The 16236-nt window shown below is 43.5% G+C and overlaps 1 protein-coding gene across 3 annotated transcripts in view; it reads right to left on the reverse strand.

The window, feature by feature from the left end:
• ROCK2 (Rho associated coiled-coil containing protein kinase 2) overlaps window positions 1-1413 on the reverse strand; it is a 105171-nt gene extending 103758 nt beyond the window's left edge. For 2 of the 3 annotated variants that reach the window (XM_050315279.1, XM_050315278.1), the window contains exon 1: window positions 1189-1411. In XM_050315279.1, coding sequence (XP_050171236.1) covers window positions 1189-1338 — 150 coding nt within the window. In that variant the 5' untranslated portion in view covers window positions 1339-1411. Of the gene's footprint in view, window positions 1-1188 lie in introns of all 3 variants that reach the window. The other variant, XM_050315280.1, reaches the window with a different exon arrangement.
• Between the last annotated feature and the right edge of the window lie 14823 nt (window positions 1414-16236).

The raw sequence follows: 16236 nt of genomic DNA on the forward strand, positions 1-16236 counted from the left end.
GTCAGATCTGTAGCGCTGTTTCCCACTCCCCTCCACTGACTATGGCTGTCATTATGCCTCTGCACATCTATGAGAGGAGTAACACAGCACTACAGCCTCGGGAAGAACATTTTTCAGATGTTATAGGAAATTCCTATATTCTCCACACAGCACAGGCATACATACTGTTCAGTCAGTTCCTGTATTTTTGGCCAAACAGAACTGAGCTATTTGAAAGGAGGAGAGAAAAAAAAAAAAAAAAGGACACAGTGTGAGTGCCTTGAGCAGCTCTTGGAAGCCCTGGGATTTATTCCCCCCTTTTCTGCTCCCCATAACTGGGACACATTGGAAATCTTGGGACACACTGGAAATATAAGATTTGAAGACCCTAAAGCTGAGTTAACAGCGACAATAATAATGATAACAATAATGACAATAACAATGATAATGAAAATAACGACAACAATAATAATCTGTCTCTTACTGCCTTTCCAGTTAGGATGTTTTAAATGGGGAAATCTAACTCCCTTCTCACTTCTTCCCGAGGGCACGAATTTCTTACTAAATTATATTTCATACACTCACACAGAAAAATGCTATTTGAAACAGGAGACAAGACGAATCAATTTACCCCAGTGGAAAATAAACGTGACCCCACAGGACCCCCAGTTACATTTCTCCCTTAGGCGTGTCCTTTTCCTGAATTACTTCCACATCACACAGGAACCTCATCTTTACCAGGGGACGTTTTGGAGGGGGTAAGCGATGAGTGCCCGCAGCGCTCACACAGGCAGGTACTTTGGGCACGGGCACCCGCGATTACGAGGCGCGAAAGCGAACGGTGTGAACGATGCTGGGCGAGCAAACAAGGCGCTTTCCTCCCCGGGTCAGATCTTGCCGGGGACATTTCTCACTTCCCCCACAGTAAGATGTACCAAACTGGGAAGCGCTCGCTCCCTTCTCACGGCGCCGTGTCCGGCCCCTCACCCAGCACAGCCCCGGGGGGCGAGAGCCGATCCCGCCACCTCCCCGCCGACAGCGGCCCGGCCGGGGGCGTGGAGAGAATCTCTCGTCCTCCCCCAAGGAAAGCTCTCTCAGGACGCGGGAGCCCTTTCCTTCCTTCCCGTTCCCTCCCGCCCGGCCGAGGCGAGGGCAGCGCTCCCTTTGTTCCCCCGCCGAGCGCTGCCCCCGGGCGCGGCCGCCCCTCACCAGCAGGCTCTCCACGTTGACCGGGGAGCGCGGGTCGCGGATCATGGACTCCAGCTTCCTCTGGCGGCCCTCGAGCATCCCCGCCGCCGGCTCCGGCGCCTCGGCCGCCAGGGGAGCCGCCGACATCTTCCCCGCCGGCTGCTGGCTCATCCTCCGGCCCGCCTAGTGCCGGGCCCGCGGAGGGCACTGCGCGGGGCCGCCGGGCGGGCCTAGCGCGGCGGCGATCCCGGGGAAGGGCGGGGGCGGCGAGGCGGGAGCGGAGGGCAGCGCCGCCGGTGGCCGCCGCCCGGGCATGAAGGGCGCGGGGAAACGGCCGCTGCTCCGCCCGGGCGCGGGGAGAGGGGAGGGGAGAGCTGGGAGGGAGGGAGAGGGAGGGACGGAGCGCTTCCCGCCGTGCCCCCGCCTCTCCCCGCTCGGGGCGTCCCTCGGCGGTCGCCGGCTCAGTGCCCGCTCCGCCGGGACATCGCTGCGGGCGGAGGGAGGCGGGCGGGGAAGGAGGAGCGGCCGCCGCGGGGTCGAGCTCAGAGCGCGGTTCCCTCTGCAGCTCTCGCTGGCTGCCCGGGCGGGAGCCGCGATCCCCACCGGCCTCGCCGCTCCGGCTGCGGCTCCGTCCCTCACTCGCCGCTCACCCCGCGGTCCGCCCGGCCCGGCGCGGCCGCCGCTCCCCGGCCCCGCGCAGGCGGCCTCCCCTACCCACAAGGCCCCGCTGCGAGCGGCGCATTGCTCGGCTCTCGCTCACCGCCCCATTTAGCCCTGAGCTCAGCGGGGCAGCCGTGGGGCCCGGGCGGGGCGGCCGCGCAGGGAGGGGGCTCTCCCAGATCGGGCACAGCCGACTCACCCTGCCCGCGCACCGTGAAACACGCGGGGAAAAAACAAAAACAAAAGCCTCCCGACATTAGAGAAAGCGGGCAAGCAGCGTTTCCGGGAGAGCAGCAGTGCTCAGCGCGTGAATCATTAAATCATAAAAAATGGTTTGGGTGAAGGGACGCTAAAGATCATCTAGTTCTAACCTCCCTGGACACCTTCCACTATAGACCAGGTTGCTCTGAGCCCCATCCAACCCGGTCTTGGACACTTCTAGGAATAGGGCATCTACAACTTCCCTGGGCAACCTGTTCCAGTGCCTCACTACCCTCACAGCAAAGAATTTTTTCCTAATGTTTAATCTAAACCCACTCTCTTTCAATTTGAAGCCATTCGCCTTACATGCTCTTGTAAATAGTTTTGCCCTATCTTTCCTTTAAGTTCCCTTCAGGTAGTGGAAGGCAGTAATTAGGTCACCCTGACGCCTTCTCTTTTCCGAGCTGAACAATGCAAATTCTCTCAGTCTTTTCTTACCAGAGAGGGGCTCCATCCCTTTCCTATGTGTATATCCTACGTGCATGAGAGAGTACTAGATGGTGCTGGGGAAGGTGCAGACCACCCTTGTGCACACTCAGGAAGATTAACCTCCACACTGTGCTAGAGGTGGGTAGAGCCACCTCACCACAATCGGTGGGCACTTTGAGGGGGCAGGATGCTGTTTACCAGACCCAGACAAGAGGGGCTGGAGCAGGGAGGATGTCACTGATGTCCAAGTTGTGGGTGCAGGGGTGGCAGTGGTGGGTTGGATGGCAGAGATGCTCCAGAGATGTGGCTGCTGGGCAGATGTTACAGAGCAGAACAACAGAGTCCAGGGAAGTGCCATTTGCTGAGGTGGAAGGACCTTAGGGAGGAAAGGTTATCATTTTACTGTGTTGACTTTCAGCTGATAGCTGGATGTCAGTGAGCTGATGTCAGAAAAATGGCCCAATATTTTAACTTGAAAGGAAGAGGAGAGGGAGTCAGAAAGAAGTAAATATGTGAGTCACTCACATGGCTTTGAGCGAGATCACTCTCAGTGATATTCTGAGTCAGGGCCCCGACTCAAGGGGAGGTCTGTTCTGAATATCAACCCAAACTCCATAGCTGGATTTTGTTTTTACAATACACTGAATCAAAATCCCCAAACCTGACTGAAATACACACACACATGAACATTTTGAAGAGTCAAATTGGGCAGTATGACTCACACTTCTTTCAGTGAACCACATTGAGTTTGTGAGTTTCCTGAAGGAATTGGTGAAAATCTGTTTGGGAGAGGCACTGGTTATTTATATCTTAAGACTGCTTCATCTCCAAAACAGATTAGGATCTGCTTAAACTGCAACACCACAAAAAAATCGCATAGTTTCCTTGAGCAGTTTACTTTGCTGTGAGATAAAAGAACTAGGTGCAACAACAAGTTGGATTACTACTGGAGTTGGGACAGGGTATTGGTAGGATCATGGAGTTACACAGCCTAGCACATCCAACCATTAAAAGCTCTAAATTACATAAAATAAACATGATTTCTTCATTTACAGCCTATTCATTGGCTATTTTCTTGTAAGTGGCACAGCAGAAATGCTTCATTTTTTTTAAGAAGGGATTTAAAATAGGTTTGGGCAGCAGTGCAAACTTGGGGAGTGTCTTTCCAGTGATTGATAAGGAGCCTGTGCTAGGTTTTGCTAATGTCAACAGCAGTTTTGGGGGTGATTTCAATGAGCTTGGTCTCAAGCACCAGGTTATGTGAAGAGCTAAGCTCCCTTCTCAGTTTCCCCTTGGCATAGGCTAGGTGCTTCTCTTTTCCTCATTTTTTCTTATCTATGAAATAAGCTTTGTAAAAAACAATCTTTACTTAGCTTATGTGATTTAGTGACATTGTTCAGGGTGTTATCTAAACAAAGGTAACAAAGAAATTCTTAAATAAGCATTACAGTCCTTTTTACATAGAAAAAAAAAAGTGTGATTGTGACTTCAAAAGCAAGTGTGTAGAAACAGTACCTTCTTGAAATTCTTGCCCAATAGATCTGTTTCTGCAGCCTTCAGGACATATCTGTTTACTGACTAAACAAGTTTTAGTCTGTTACAGGGACAAATTGACAACGGCAGTCTGCGGAATTCCTTTGTATGACACAAATTCTCAACAAAATCATCAGCAGAAGCTTTATTGCTTTATTTTGGTTATAAGTGGCAAAAAGAGTATCGAAAAAGTCAGATCCTTCTCTCAGTATTTGCAAAAAACACTGTTTTAACATGTCCTAAAGGAAAAATAACAACACCTTCTGTGGTCTTTTTGCAGTTCTACCTTTTCTGCCTTCAGTGACGTATATCTCTGAGGGTATCACCTATGCCTAACAATGACCATCTAAGGAAGAACTGTTTCTACCCAGTCTATGTGTGCTAGTTTTGAAGTCCAATGCAGTGACTTGTCAAATGCTATTTACCATGTTTTTTTAAGGCAAAGTCCAAGCCTTCCAGCATGCATGCTGCAGCTTTAAGCCTAAAGTCCACAGCTGGATCCTTCACTTCTCTTTCTGCTCCCTAAAAAGCCCTTTAACTCTTGATGTGTCTGCAGTCCAAATATGTTTTAGGCGTCCTGATTCAGTAGGGAATTTGCTGTTGACCATTTTCAGTACTGGCTGCATGTTTAGGAACAGATTTGTAAGAAGTTGGTAAATGAGGCTTTTTGGTTAAAAGTCATCTCCTTCAGGTCATTCCTTTATGATATTCCATAGGGATCAAGCATTTTCAGGAAGAAGAGGGATTTGGCTCTGGACCTCAGGTGTGCTTTCACTACTATCTATTGCAAAAGAAGAAGGAGACAAACTACCCATGTGTGCATCTGCTATGCTTTTAGCACTTGCTGCTGGCTAAGTAAGGCTTTTGCAAATCCTCTTCTTAGGCTCTCACTCTCTGCAGATATTGAGAGGAGAACATAAGAGCACTACTGACAGAGGAGTTGGTTCTACTAATTGGTGGGATCTCTAAAATTTAGGTTTAGCATCTCACGTGGATGTAGTCCCTTTTTGTGTTTTGCGTATGGGAAAACAGATGTATAGAAGAGTTAAGTGATATCATGGACTATCTCTGTCTAGCGACATGAATCGACTCTCATCCCAAATGAGAAAGAAATTGTGACAACCAAGTAAGAAGGACAACCCCTCCACTTCAATAGTCCAAGCAAATACAGAGTCTTTGAAAGCTTCCAAAATTAAACCATGTCAAACTGCTACAGGCGAAGCTGTGTAACTGTCGTCACTCGCCCAAGGTGCTCCACTGACATAGATGATTGTTGTTGTGATGGAAATAGGACAAGAAATGGTTTTTTAGATAATGAGGTCTCGAGACTTTGGAGGGTGTAGCTAAAGATTATCATTCTACCTCCAGAAAATAATATAGATTTATTTCATTAGCATAAGGGTTTCTTTACTTTTAGATTCATAAATATGAAACAGGGATGGAAAGGAATATAAGTTTATTGGGGGCAGGGGGAGGGGTTTTTTTTTAATTTTCCTTTCTCACATGCTAGTGTTCAGTCAACCTAAAGGTTAATGAATTATTTTTCTGGATTAAAAATAAACCTGGTTTTCTTCATTTTATGTTAAAGAAAACAGATGGGAAGGAAGGTATGTGACTTGTGTATCTAGGAGATATAAAAACACATGTTTTTGAACAACTCACAAAGTCAGCCACAATCTTCATCATTGATTTATTGATTCCAGTGTTGTCTTGGGGTAAATACTATAGTTATGTAAAGTACACAAAAAAAACCCCAAATTATTTAACATTCTTTCATTTAATTCATAGTAGAGCATCAGTTGCATCACAACTAGCGGCTTTAAATACAAGCAGCTTTTCAAACCCTATGCATTTCCAAACCAGCCCTCAGTAAGAATGACACCACCACATCAATTACTAGCACGGGCCAGCTATAAAATTACAAAACCACTCAGCCATCTAGATAATTAAATGCAAACCAAAGTAATCAAGCAAATGTTAAAGAAAATGTCTTCATATGGTAAACTTTGTAGGTAAAGGCCTACATCTACTTTTACTACTTGGGAAGGAATATACCTTTGTATCTCATAGGTATGCCAGGTATCTGCTTCCCACTCCTTCAAACAGCATTTATAGCTGATAAATACAGAACTGTCAGTTGGTATTGTCTGTTGCTCTGTTGAATTCAGTATCTTAAGCACAAATACCAGAGAATCAAGAAAAAGAGGTGTGAAACAAAAGTGGCTGCATAATGCCTGGGTGTGTCCTGATAATGCCTCTGCCTGGCTCTTAATTGCTTACATAATTCTCCTGAGCTAACTAGCATTGCTTTTGTTAATAATGTAATTTTGTAGTTTCTTGGTTGCTGTGAAGACAGAAGTGAAGCTGTGTGAATCGAGGTTAATTGAAATGCTTACGCGATGGTGATGTGCCAGATTCCCTGCTGTAAGTCTCAGGAGGAAACCTGCAGTGAGTGCAGCTTGGAGAGTAAGGACAAATTGACCTCGACTTTTCCTTTGCTGCTTTCTGCATTTAGGTGAAGTTTAGGGCTCTGTGGCCCATAGGTGTAAGTCAGCAGTTTGAGAGGCTGCTGTGATTTACAAAATCCTCCCCGCTGTGCTGTCAGTAGGCTGTTTATGCCTCAGAGTACCTTAGAGCAGAGGAGGATTTCTGACACTCTCTTTCTGCTATGAGCATTATCTCCAGCACTTCCTTTACATGACACATGCTAAAGGTTGCAAAATTGGGAACATGCAGGAGTACAAAGCTGCTGGTACCTTGGAAGTGCTGGCCAGAGCTTCTCAAAGCTGCTTCTGCCTCCTTTTAATTCTGAGAAGGGGACTAAGGATTGATTCTGACCTGTCACTTGCATGCCTGTAATATTTATTTCTTCCAGTGAACACATACCTGTATGAACAAAACCATTTCTGATAGTTTATTCTGGATTTAAGACCAAACATTAAACACTAACTTCCCAAAATGGAACCCAAAGTCCAGAATTAACTAAATAGGCTCCTGAGGAGAATCAGATGTGTTAGAAAGGGAGTCCAACTGCGCAATGAACAGAACTTATAAGAAATGTGCGCAAAGCCTTGTGTTTTTCCAGATGAGACGTAATCTGAACCAGCGTGTCCCTCCTGATGCAACCAGAATTCTTTAGCAGAGTGAGAACCCCTGTACGTGCTTTCCTTTCTCTATCCTGTGGCAATTCATGGTGTGTAGTTCACCTCTAAATAAAGTTCCTAGCCACTATCTTGCAGGCTGGTGTGTGGTTTTGCCTCTTTAAGGATGCATTCTGCTGAAGAAGTCTTTATGTAGAAAAGTGCACCAATAAGAAGATAGGGATGCCAGGAAGAAAAGGCTCCGTAGCCTATCAAAGGGAGTGCTGAGCAGGATGGAGGCAGAGAGGTAGATAGCAAACTTAGTGACCTTCACAATTAGACAGCTGTTGAGAAGAGTATTTTTGGATTGTGATCTTGGATTTTTGTGTAAGAACCATTTTAGTCACTTAATAAATCCTTCTTTTGATCTGGCCTTTTGCCATAAGTATGCAGGAACTGGCTTGGAAAGTGTCAGTAAAATCCTGGGCATTGAATGCTCCCTGCAATTAGGGGGAAATGCCAGTAGAAGATGACTTGGATAGAACTGGCTAAGAAAAGATGATTAGTGCAGTGGTTCTGTGTGCATCCCTGAATACCCACATTATGTGTCTCTGTATTAGCACTGTCATTCCGATGCTCTGCTTTTCATCAAGACTTAGCTACTGTTAATTGTGGGGAAACTGAGCCAGCCTCGCTGATACTGGGGTGTAAACAACTACAGCTGCTGTGCCTACTCTCAGGGAACTTGCAGGGGCTGTAAAACAGGAGGAAGAACAGTTGTGAGTGCACTAGCGAAGACGTAGCTTTGCATATAAAGGTTTACAGTCTTGGAGAAATTACGTCATTTTATATGTAAACAACATCAGAGTCAAGCAGCAAAGCAACCACTCAGCACAGAGAGGGAGAGAGGGAGAGTGGGAGAGAGGACGGAGGGGAGAGAAGGAGAGGGAAGGGATTTTGATTGGTAAGAAGTACAAGGACCAGTCTTAACTTTTGAAATACGAACCTTTTTATTTATCAGTATGAAATCCAGGCGTGTGCTGCTTATTATACTGGCTGTTTGCAGAGGGTCAGAAGACAACAGCAGTAGAGAGTTAAGGGTTGGAACATTGCTTGAAAGATCTGAATCATCTCAATGATGGGAATGATAGAAATAGGATATAATCAAGAGGTACAGTCCATAGAGGGATGTGCACTTGGGAAATAGTAAGAAATTCTGATGTAATGTGGGAACATACCGTTTGGAAATAGCTGAGAAGTACTTCAGGCTTCTGTTAGCTGATAAAAATAAGGAATTAAAAAGGATAAAAGATATTGTAAAAATTAACAAAGATAGTCAAGTAAGATAAGGCAGGGCAAGGTCAAGTGAAAACACTGCTGGGACATAAATAGTTCCATTCATCTGTATTGAGGGAGAGGAACTGAAAATGGGAAATTGGCAGAGATAAAGGAACAAAGCAGCCTGTTTTATGTGAGGTGGCTTGAATAACAGTTTTCTGGATTGGCAGAGGGGTGACTTGGGAATATGGTGATGTCTGTAGATACACTGCAGATGGCAACATCAAGGAGTCTGAGAGCTCTGTACGTTACAGAACAATGCTGACAGAAGAGCATATGCAAGTAAACTGGCCACAAATAAGCTTAGATGGAATAAGAATGTTTCTAGCTATTCACAACAGGGTTTTGATACAACCCTTGTCCAAGTAAAGGCAGAAAGAAAATATCTACCTGTAGTGTGATTAGTGCACTTTGAAAGGACTGTATGATGTGGTGTCTGGCACTGCAGGGACTGGAGTCGGGAGCTCTCAATGCTGTTTGCAATTCTTTGTGTGGCTGCAGGCACAAGGGTTTGCATGAAGTGTAGTGTAGTCTGGATGAAGGTGAAACCAAACTATTTCATGATCAGTTAAACACTTTGTGGAAGTTGCATTTTTGTTCAAAACCCGCAGTGAATGTAATAAAAATCAGCACAGTTTGGATATAATCAAACTGTCTCTTTTTCCTTGCTGAAAGAAAATAACCTGAAGGTTTTTGTTTGTGTGTGTGTTTTGTGGTTTTTTTTTTTTTGCATGAAACATTAAATGTTCTGTTTAATCTGATGTGAATATTTGCTATGGATGCTTGAAAGAAAGTCATAGCATGGATATACTTAGGATAAGGAAATCCAACTTTTGTCCAAGGAATTTTGAAGCAGAATTCTACTTCTTAGAAAGCTATTGAAGGACTGGGTATCCCTGAAGCAGAAGAAAGGGGAAATTCTTCCTGGCGGTGAAGCTGTTGACCTGCACAAAGTCACCAAGAGTCACCAAGAGAGGGAGAGCATGAGAGTCATTGCTTCCTACCCTGGGAACCAGCGTGCTCCCTTGGGAGGTGTGTCCCCATCCCTCACTGTCTGGACAAAGTCTAAGTGGTAACAGGAGGGACTGAGCATAGCCTGCCTCAACCAGCCTCTGCTAAGGGGTCTCTGCTACCTAAGTAAATCCGCTGATCATTGAGCTGTTGGGTAACTGGGGACTTTCCTCCAACACAGTTTATCCCCTCCTTTGTTTTTTTTCCAGCCAAAACTATTCAGCAAATTTGAAGCAAATAGTTTAGACATGACTGAAACCACATTTTCCAGAGAATTAACTATTAAAATAAATAAATAAATCATCCAACTCTAACTATTACCACTTCTAAAATCTATGCTGCTTCTTTTCCATGTAAATTAAAACTTTTTTTTTTTTTTTTAAGATAACAGTTTGACCCATCTACCCAGACAGGGTAGTAAATTAGGGCTCATTACTTACGCTGTTCTGGAGTGCACAGTGTCTGTTATAGTACTTATAACTAAAGCTTATTTCTTCAGTTTACCCATCTTTTCCTCTCTTTGCAGCCCCTTTCAGTTCCAACAGTTGGTCTCTGTAGGAGAGGGGACTCTTCACTTATACATTTTCATCCTTTTCTAGTCAACTAATTTAAAACTAATAAAAGAAAATACTTTTTTCACAGGGCTTACTGCTAACTTGTTGATAGTTTAAATAGATTATGCCATGCTACTAGATACAAGTTAAACCATTGGAAACAAACAAACAAACAAAGGATATCTCTAGCTGTACTTGAGAATAGTAGGAAATATTGCAGTAAAACATAATTCCAGCTCTGAACCAAGTGCTGGATGTGATGTTGCCTGCAGAGTGGCAGCTTGAAAAAAGATTTCACTACCGAAAACAACAAAATTTGAGGGTTTTTTTGGGTTTTCCAAGCAGTTGTGCAAGACTCCCCTATGACCTGTGTCACAGGCAGATGTGCAGCCCACAGAGTCATTAGGGTGGTACCACCACAGCCCAGACCCCCTGATCTTCCAAGGCCTGGAAGCCTTTGACCTTTGGCTGTCAAAGAGACTCGGGTAGATCATGTCAGATATGCTGGAAGGAAAGCAGCAGCTAGGGATCTGGGGACAAGGCATTTACTTTCCATCAAATGGAATTTGATGGTAGAAAACTGTTCAACCAGAACAAGGTGAGTTGGAACTAGATTATTGTTAAGGTCCTTTCCAACCTAAACCACTCTGTGAATCCATGATTCTGTGATTTTTGATCAGCTCACTTGGGCTTTGTGGGACTCCAGCATTGCATCTCACCTTTCCAGCTGGTGATTTCCAGATGCTCTCCCTACACCATGGTGAGCAGCCCTCTGATATATTTGCTGCAGCGTTTTCAATTCCTGTTTGATTCCGTGTGTGATTTGCAGCTGGCCGGAAAAGTGAAGTGGTGGTTTGGCGCTTCAGAAGCTTGTGGAAGGATGGTTGTAGACATCCCTCTAGTGGCCTCGCAGCCTCTGGGAACTCGGGAGCAGCTCCGGCATCCCTGGGCTCAGCATGGATGTGGATGCTGGCAAATGGATGCTCTCCTCTGTGGAACTGGATCCTCTGCAGAACTGGGGAACTGCAATGGAAGATAATATCTCCCTTTTTGCCTTTCACCAAAATTGTGAAATCCTTAAAACTGAACACCAGGTTGGGCTGTTTAGATTATTTCATGCAGACCACAATGCTGGAAGGATGTACCCGAGATGATATGAGGAAAGGGTTAATACTGTCTCTATGCTTTTTTAAATGTCAGTTTATTTAATCTAGAGAGAGAGTAATTTTGTCACCATTGAAAAAGAGGCAAGTTATACTTGAAGATATACTTGAAGAATCAAATGTTTCAGATTTTCTTGTCTCTTTAATACATGACTGATAGGATACCAAGAGGGAAAAAAGCAATAAAATAAAGTATATATAAAATAACCATAAGGAACATTTATTTGTACATTTGTAGACTTTGGCTTCTTAACTGAAACTGTCAATAAAATGCTAATTTTGTTTATGCGTTTGGAACAGTGAATGCATTTTGCTATTTAATTTGTTAAAGGACGTGCAGTAAAAATGAGAGCCCTGGGACAGCATCTTTAAAGAAATTTAAGAGTTCTCTGGTGCTGTCTTCAGAAAGGCTGCTGTTCCAGGACACCTGTGAGGTCCTGGCACCCACTGTGATTGCTTCATGAAACACAGGAAGAAGTCCAGAGATTGCCCTTGTTGGTGCTTGACAAGCATCCTATGGAGGGTCCTGGGGAAGCTGGCACACTCTTAGGAGTCACTGCAGAGCAGAATTGATAGGAGTTTGCAAAGGAGATCAAGACAGTCACCCCCTTTCTGCACATGGGAACAGAAGAGAGGAATGATTTGTCCAGAGGCAGCAATATGGCTGATTGCAGCATAATGTGGTGTTGAATGATATATGGGTTTATATGTAAGTAAAACTGTCCTTAAAAGGACAGTTTTTTAACTCTCCTTAAAAGCTCACACTGAGATTTTCTCTATATGGAAACAGAAACTACAAATCTCATCCTTCTGATAATGGTAGTTCTGTATCTCAGTAACTCATCTGTAATACCAGTAGTACCATCACGAATCCATTCTTACTTTTAAATTGTGAATTACCTATACAAAATATCAAAGTGTAACAATTCGGCTCAAGTGTAATTTATTCAGTTCAACTCATGCCCATTTCAAAGGCATCATTTGTGTCAATAGAGCACAAGGCTGAATGACTATTTCTAGTTGAACCTCAATTGCTTTAAACTGATTGGAAGCAATCAACTGAATGAACAGACACCATCCTGATCAGGTTTTGATTTCAAAGGTGGTAAAAAAGTTTTTCAGTAGCAGTGGGGGATTTTTTTCCCTTTAGAGCTGTATCATTTACTCTCTGAATCATAAATGCTGTTTTGCAGACTTCACTCCTTACCCCCCAAAAATAGCTCCCATGGGTCAATTTAAGCAATGGACCACTGGCATAAAGCCAGCAGAGAGAAGATAAATGCCTGAGAAGTTTTCAGACAACATCTATGTAAACAATTGCTGTTGTCTTGTTTTCATTTCCAGGCAACCAATCCTCAGAGACACATACATAGCATACAGACAATATCTGGACAGCCTTCCAATCCCTTCTCTCCAAGCAGTCTATATTTTCTCCATGTATAAATGAACAGTATTTTTCAGATCAGGAATAAAATATATCTTCGTTTAGAAGATACTGGTTTTAAAGATTCCATGGAGTGATCATCTAATCTGACATTTAATTGCTTTTTGAAAAGAAGATTCCTGAGATTCAATCTGCAGTAAAATTTTAATACAGTCTAGAGTCTTTCAGACTGGGAGAAACACATAATTAACCAATAAATACACACTAATACACATTTGCTTTTTGTGCTGCTCAGTGGTCCAGGGCTTTCAATGTTTTTGATATGTTCCAAACAAATCTGATCTGTGCATGGGGACTGCCAGTCTGTGTGTCAGCTTGGGCAATTTGAAAGACTGACATTTGTATTTATCCCTTTATTCAGTTCTCCAAGATAAATCTGCAATTAAGACTTCTTTGATATCACAGGAAAGGCAATGCTAATGTTTTTGCTTTTATTTTGCTTTCTTTTAACCTCTCATCACAGGAAGAATTGATCTTGCAGTTTTTGAGGCAAATCTCTGTATTTCCCTCATGAATATTCTGCCAGGATAGGATAATTTTGTGTGATTTCAACTGTGTTTGTTTTCAGCCGCATAAGGACAGAAATCATCACCTCTGATAGCTTCTTGCCAGCCTGAGGGCCTCGGACACATTGTTAGGAGGACTTTTTTTGCGAGAAATTGTTTCTTACACAAAACTAAACTTATACAGGCGTTGCTGGTGAGAACATCATAAAAAGTTCCTTGACGATTTGTGGGGAGCAGCACCATCAAGTAAATCACAGTTCTCTGACTATGAATTCTGAGCAACTTGCTTTAGTGCATGGGGTGAAGGCAGTGTGTGGATATTGTCCTGTTTTCATAGGTATTTTAGGGATTGTGAATTGATCACAACAAACTTCTGGGAAACTTGGTGTCATAGTTCTGATTTTAGCAAGGAATTTTTCTTTCCCTTCCCCCTGCCATGTGTGTGTGCTCTGTATATGGGCCATTAGGTGAACAAAGGAATCGGCCCATCCACTAATGGCTGAACTTAGTCTCCTTGACAACGAAGGGGGAGGAGTTGTGGGGGGTTGGTGTGTGGCTGGAAGGAGGTGGGGAGGTGTGGCTGGTGTGTGTGCCGGTGAGGTCAGGACCCGCTGCAAGCTGCAGAGCTGCCGGGTTTTCTTCTTTCTTCCTGTTGGAGGGGAGTTTGCTGCTGTTCTCTTCTCAGCTGTTGCTGGCTGCAGGCCCTGCTTAAAGCTAATCCTAATCTGCTGAAGTTCGTGGGTTTTCTTCCATTGGGAGAACTTTCTGTTTTATTGCTGGTTTTTTTCTCCTTCCCCTTTCCCCCCCGCCATTCCCTCTCTCCTTTCCCAGTGTGGGAAGGGAAGGGGAACCGAGTTTTTTTTTGGTTTTTGGTTTGTTTTTTTTCTTCCCTCCGATATACCTGGAGAGTACCTTTTTTTTTCCCCATCCCACGGGGCGGTGACCAGGGATCCCACAGCGCCGCCCGGTGACGGGCACTGGACATTACAAGTTCTGCTGCTCCAGTGATCCAACAGCGCCACCTGGTGAATGGTACAGGACATTACAAATTTTGCATCTCCAGTGACCCGACGGCGCCCCCTGCTGACTGTGGTTGGAACTGCATCAAAGGGTGCAAAAATCGAACTGTTTAATCTTCCTTTTGCCGGTTTATCGGTTTTGTTCTTGAAGGGGATTATTGGTGGGTATAGGAGTATTGCTTAGTTATTTCACTTGGGTTTTTTGTATTCCTGTTAATACACACATACCTTTTAATAAAGGGCTGTTATTTTCCCTTTTCCATAATTTGTTTTCCTTCAATCAGAGCCTCTTAATTTTGGATTTATAATTGCTTAGAAAGAGAAGTTTGGGTCTTTTCCTCCTAATCCATCCTCAGCAAAAGACCCTTGTCTCACTTAAACTGGGACACTTGGTTTGATCCTTGAGTGCCCAGCTACCAGCAGAGTGTCTGGTGTCACTTTTATAGCTGTGGTATGGTCAGGAAGAAATGGTCTGAAGGTTCATGATTCTCACCACAGGAACATGGGAGTGAATTCATTCAGCTGTTCGTTCATTCATTTATTCTACATGTAGTTTATTTTCTGGACACTCTGGAACAAGTGCAGAGACAGAGTACAACCCAGCAGATGAGAACATCAGAAGACAGTCTCATTATAGTTTGGAAAGATGGATCTTGCCAATAATAGTATGAGAGATACCAACCATATGTCCTTTTCTTAGTGGCATTAATGCCTACCCTAATTCTAAATTCTACCACTTGCAATATTTACTAGAATCCTCTTTACAACTTTATTATGCAAATAAATTCTGAAATGTTTTTACTGGACTTTGAACTTTTCTTCAGACAGGCTTGCTTAATGTTGAGGTCACAGTTTGTGCACACAAATGTTAGGCTAGGTTTAGGAGCCAGGAAGTCTCTTAAGAATTTGTGTGTCTTGTAATTAAAAAATATATAAAATCAGCCTTTCCATTTCTGAGCTTGTTGAAACTTTATATCTGATCTGACACCTTCCTAATTTGCAAGAATTTTATCAATCCTTGTTTCATTTTGCATGACATGTTTAGGCTGCATGTTAAAGATGCAAGAACTGTGGCTGTAAACTGCATGTGACATTTTTTATAGTTAGAGATGGGGGAAGTAAAAAAAAAAAAAAAAGTGAAAAAAGAGTTCCTTAGAAAATGACAGCTGTTAACACCAAAATTGCTTGTCTATCTGAAAAACATTACCTAAAACTGCATTACCTAAAAGCAGTTCTGTGCAGGATTTGTATTGGGATCTACAAAAGACTGAAAGCAAAAGTGTTTCAGGAACTTGAACAGCTTCTTGCAGATTTTATATTCATGAAGTTTTTATTTGAAGTGCCAAGTTTTTTTTGAAAAATGCTATGAAATATTAGAGGCTTTCATGAACGGGTGTTTTAAGTTTTTCTAAGGAATCACCTGAAAAGGCGTCAGCAAAAACAGATTTAATATAAAAGTGACAGCACAACAAAGTTTGTTGGGAAGATTGACTCTGCTACTTACTGGATGGTTAAAGCACACTGAGAAAAAGCAAACGAAAATCTAAAATCAATTAATCCAGACTGAAATAAGCCCAAATCTGTCTATGTGGAGACTGGGGGAAAGAAGGGAGGGAAAAGGATAGGAAATGGTAAGGATAAAAAGGAATACAGAAGACCCTCCTGTTGAGTCACAAGGTTCACAGTAGACCCTCATGCTACACTGAGCCCAGACTTGACCAACACTTTATGCCTAAAGGTCCAACATCACTTAAACTTTATAAAACAGCACTTAACAGCACTTAACTTATCAGTACTTAATTGATAACTGAAGCTAAACAATTTAGCAAAATATTCATATAGAATTTACTATATCACAACAATAACACAAATCTGACTTACCACAAATTTAAAGTATTTAAGGATCTGGGAGAACAGCATTCCTAGTCCATTTGCTGTGGCATATTCACACTTGCATGCACACGGAGTCAATACAAGGTATATGCATGTGAAAAATTCCCCGTGAATTCAGTGAAATACTTACTTTGGATGCCTTTGCACCTTCTCAACAGGCAAAGGGTTGAGCCTTGTG

The sequence above is a fragment of the Myiozetetes cayanensis genome, unplaced genomic scaffold (assembly GCF_022539395.1).
Source record: "Myiozetetes cayanensis isolate MyiCay16 unplaced genomic scaffold, myiCay2020 scf2-11, whole genome shotgun sequence".
Lineage (NCBI taxonomy): Eukaryota > Metazoa > Chordata > Aves > Passeriformes > Tyrannidae > Myiozetetes > Myiozetetes cayanensis.